Genomic DNA, 2,907 nt, shown 5'->3' on the forward strand with positions numbered 1-2,907 from the left:
TTATTTTCATAGAATTCTTATTTGCTAGTAAATCCATGTTAGATATCAGAACAGAAGAACGGGTGTGAGAATGTGACATTGTGGTGCATAACACTGTAGTATGCAACACCCAAAGAGAAACATAGTAGCTGGAATATTCAAGTATGGGGAAGTTTTGCCCTCACTGAAAGTGGACGCCTCCCAGTAAATAGATTTCATCCTGTACAAGAAGCAAGCAAGTTTGTTCTGAGCATGTCGACATGCTGGAATAAGATGGGTAACGTGAGTTTTGAACACATTTTTAATTTCTGTGCAGAGGAAGACTGGATTAAACAGTGAGGCACTAAAAATATATTTTTCAGAGAATCAGATTTGAACTCAAACAAAATTCTGATTTCCCTGTAAAACAGATGTAAAATTTCTTGAATTCTTTTATTGTTTTTCGATCAAAAATTAAAATCCACCAGTTACTAAAATCTTTAATGATGCTTTATCACAGAAAGGAGCTAAGTGTAAACAAACAGGATTGTGGATTCCTGAAATAATCCACAGAGAACATTTATAGTTTTACATAAAGGAAAAAAAGAAATTGTAACTTTTTTTTTCTTTCAACTTTAGGCTCCCACGCTGAACTAGTTCCACACAACTCTTTCATTCTCATACGGTTACTTCCTGTTTCAGCTTTCTCTGCTACTTCAGCACTGTTGAAACTTTTTTTTTCACACTGTTTTTGGCATTTGTGATTTGCAGGGAGGTGTGTCTTGCGGTTTCTAACACTCATGCAGTCACTTCCCCCACTTCTACATTTCACACTCACGCAAAACATGCACGAAATCAACGTGGCTCAAAATGGCACGAAATGGAACAGAAGCTGACACGGTGTACGCCGTAGTTTATGGATCTGTTATAACGCTCGGACTGCCTCTCAACGCTCTGTCGCTATGGATTCTTCTTCGCCACCACGGCCGCAAATCACCCAACGCTGTCTTCATGATCAACCTGGTGATCTCAGACCTCCTGCTCATCATCTCCTTACCAATGAAGGTCTACTTTTATGCCACACACAAATGGCCTCTGGGAAACATGGCGTGCGTATGGCTCACGATGCTTTTTCGCAACAACATCCGCTCCAGCGCAGTCTTCATCACCTTCATCAGCATCGACCGGCTGCTGGCTGTAGTCTACCCTCTGAAGTCACGCCAACTTCGGTCCTCGTCCAACGCCACAAAAGGAGCTGTGCTCGTCTGGCTGATTGTGGTGATGGTGAATATCCCAGAGAGTCTGAACCTTTTAAATTATTTGAAAAACAACACTTCGAATGTTTCCACTTGTTTTGATGACAAGAAGGACTTCTTTCCTCCAATAGCGTATTTTCAGCTTGTGTTACTCTTCACCCTGCTGTTCATCAATATTGTGTCCACAGTTCTGGTGTCTTTGACTCTAAACAGACATTTGAATATCAGCACAAGGATCAACAACAGAGTGAACGTCATGCTGATTTTTGCCATGAACTTGTTGATGTTCAGTATATTTTTCTTGCCCGTGTCCTTGACTGTTTTCTTTGATAATAAACGGGCTCTGAATTGTCTTGCCAGTGTGAACTGCTGTCTGGATCCACTGTTGTATTACTTCTCATTTGATGGTTTCTGGAAGAAAAAAGAGGACACAGACAGGTCTACTGAATAGTCATCGAACATGACCAGTCAGATTTCCCAGTTTCTTGTGAGAATGTTTCACAGTAAGGTTGTAAGGGAAAATGAATATCAGTATTTAAGAAGGCCAGTTCTGCATGTCATTTATCTAGCTATCTAGTTTTGCATTGTTTTTGTTTTTACAGTGTATAAGCTCTCCTGTTGCCTTGGAAATGTAAACTAATGTGTAATAAGTACCAAAATTAACAACTTTTGTTATTTCCATCAGACAAAGTTTGCTCTAAATGTTGCTCTTAAATATATAAATATTAAATACTTGGCAAGTCAGAGATTATGCCAGAGTCTGTTTGCATCACTGTGTTGGCTTGTCTTGAGTCATTATGTGAAATAGATGTGCAAAGCGGCTTTTTACTGTTTTAGGTTTTCAAAACAGTTCAATCACAAATGCTTTACAAGCTGTCATGAACCTCACGGACTATGTTAGTAACTCTCAAACCTGCGTCTTTTCCCTAAGATTGAGTGGAAATTACTTAAATTGATGCATGCCTTTGACGGCATTAGAATGAACTTTTTTGAGGCTGTAAGGATTGGTGCAGCTGCTGCTGTTGCAGAAAGTGACAGCTGTGCATGAGAGCTAAAATTTACACGTAGAAATATAAATGATCACCGTGAACTGCCTGAATTGCTTGCAGGCAAAATCACTCAGATGTTCTAAGTTGCACTAAATTATCATGTTTATTATATCTGATATGGAAGAAAAGAAATCTTTACTTCTGGTATCATTTGATGTATATAATTTTTTTTCTAGATACAGGTGCGAATATTAATTCATTCTAGCGCTAAAACAGCACCCCTTGTTTTTTTAGTTTTTCATTTATTTATTTATTTTTGATTCATTGTTCAAATCATGCTCTAAAGCTGACTACTGGCAGGATCTTTTTACGATCAAGCTCCAAGTTAAGATGGGATGGACATGTGTGACAGGCACGTCAGGAACCTGCATGCAGGACATCTCCAGGTGAGCACACAGTTGCTGGTGCTTTCAATGAAGCGATGTCAACTATCCCTGGTATTTACTGTCATTCCTTTAATACGCAGCAGATATGAAAACGGGGCATTTTTATTTTTGTGATAAGACCTTCTTTTGATTACCTTTAACATCATTTGGCAAGTCAAGTGTGTGTCTTTGGGTATAAATCCTTCAATGCAGCTGAGGCTGTTGTGCTTTTTTGTCAGCATCTTAGTACGGAGGCCAGCAGCACTCCAGTCCTATGAC

At 39.2% G+C, this 2,907-nt stretch overlaps 1 protein-coding gene across 1 annotated transcript; it reads left to right on the plus strand.

Annotated features, from left to right (window-relative positions):
- Positions 1-760: 760 nt before the first annotated feature.
- Positions 761-1,965, plus strand: LOC113036998 (lysophosphatidic acid receptor 6-like). Its single transcript, XM_026193684.2, has one exon. It carries the CDS (start codon positions 829-831, stop codon positions 1,663-1,665), a length of 837 nt encoding a protein of 278 aa, XP_026049469.1. The 5' UTR covers positions 761-828; the 3' UTR covers positions 1,666-1,965.
- The last annotated feature ends 942 nt before the right edge of the window (positions 1,966-2,907 follow it).

This window comes from Astatotilapia calliptera, chromosome 14 (assembly GCF_964374335.1).
Source record: "Astatotilapia calliptera chromosome 14, fAstCal68.1, whole genome shotgun sequence".
Classification (NCBI taxonomy): Eukaryota; Metazoa; Chordata; class Actinopteri; order Cichliformes; family Cichlidae; genus Astatotilapia; species Astatotilapia calliptera.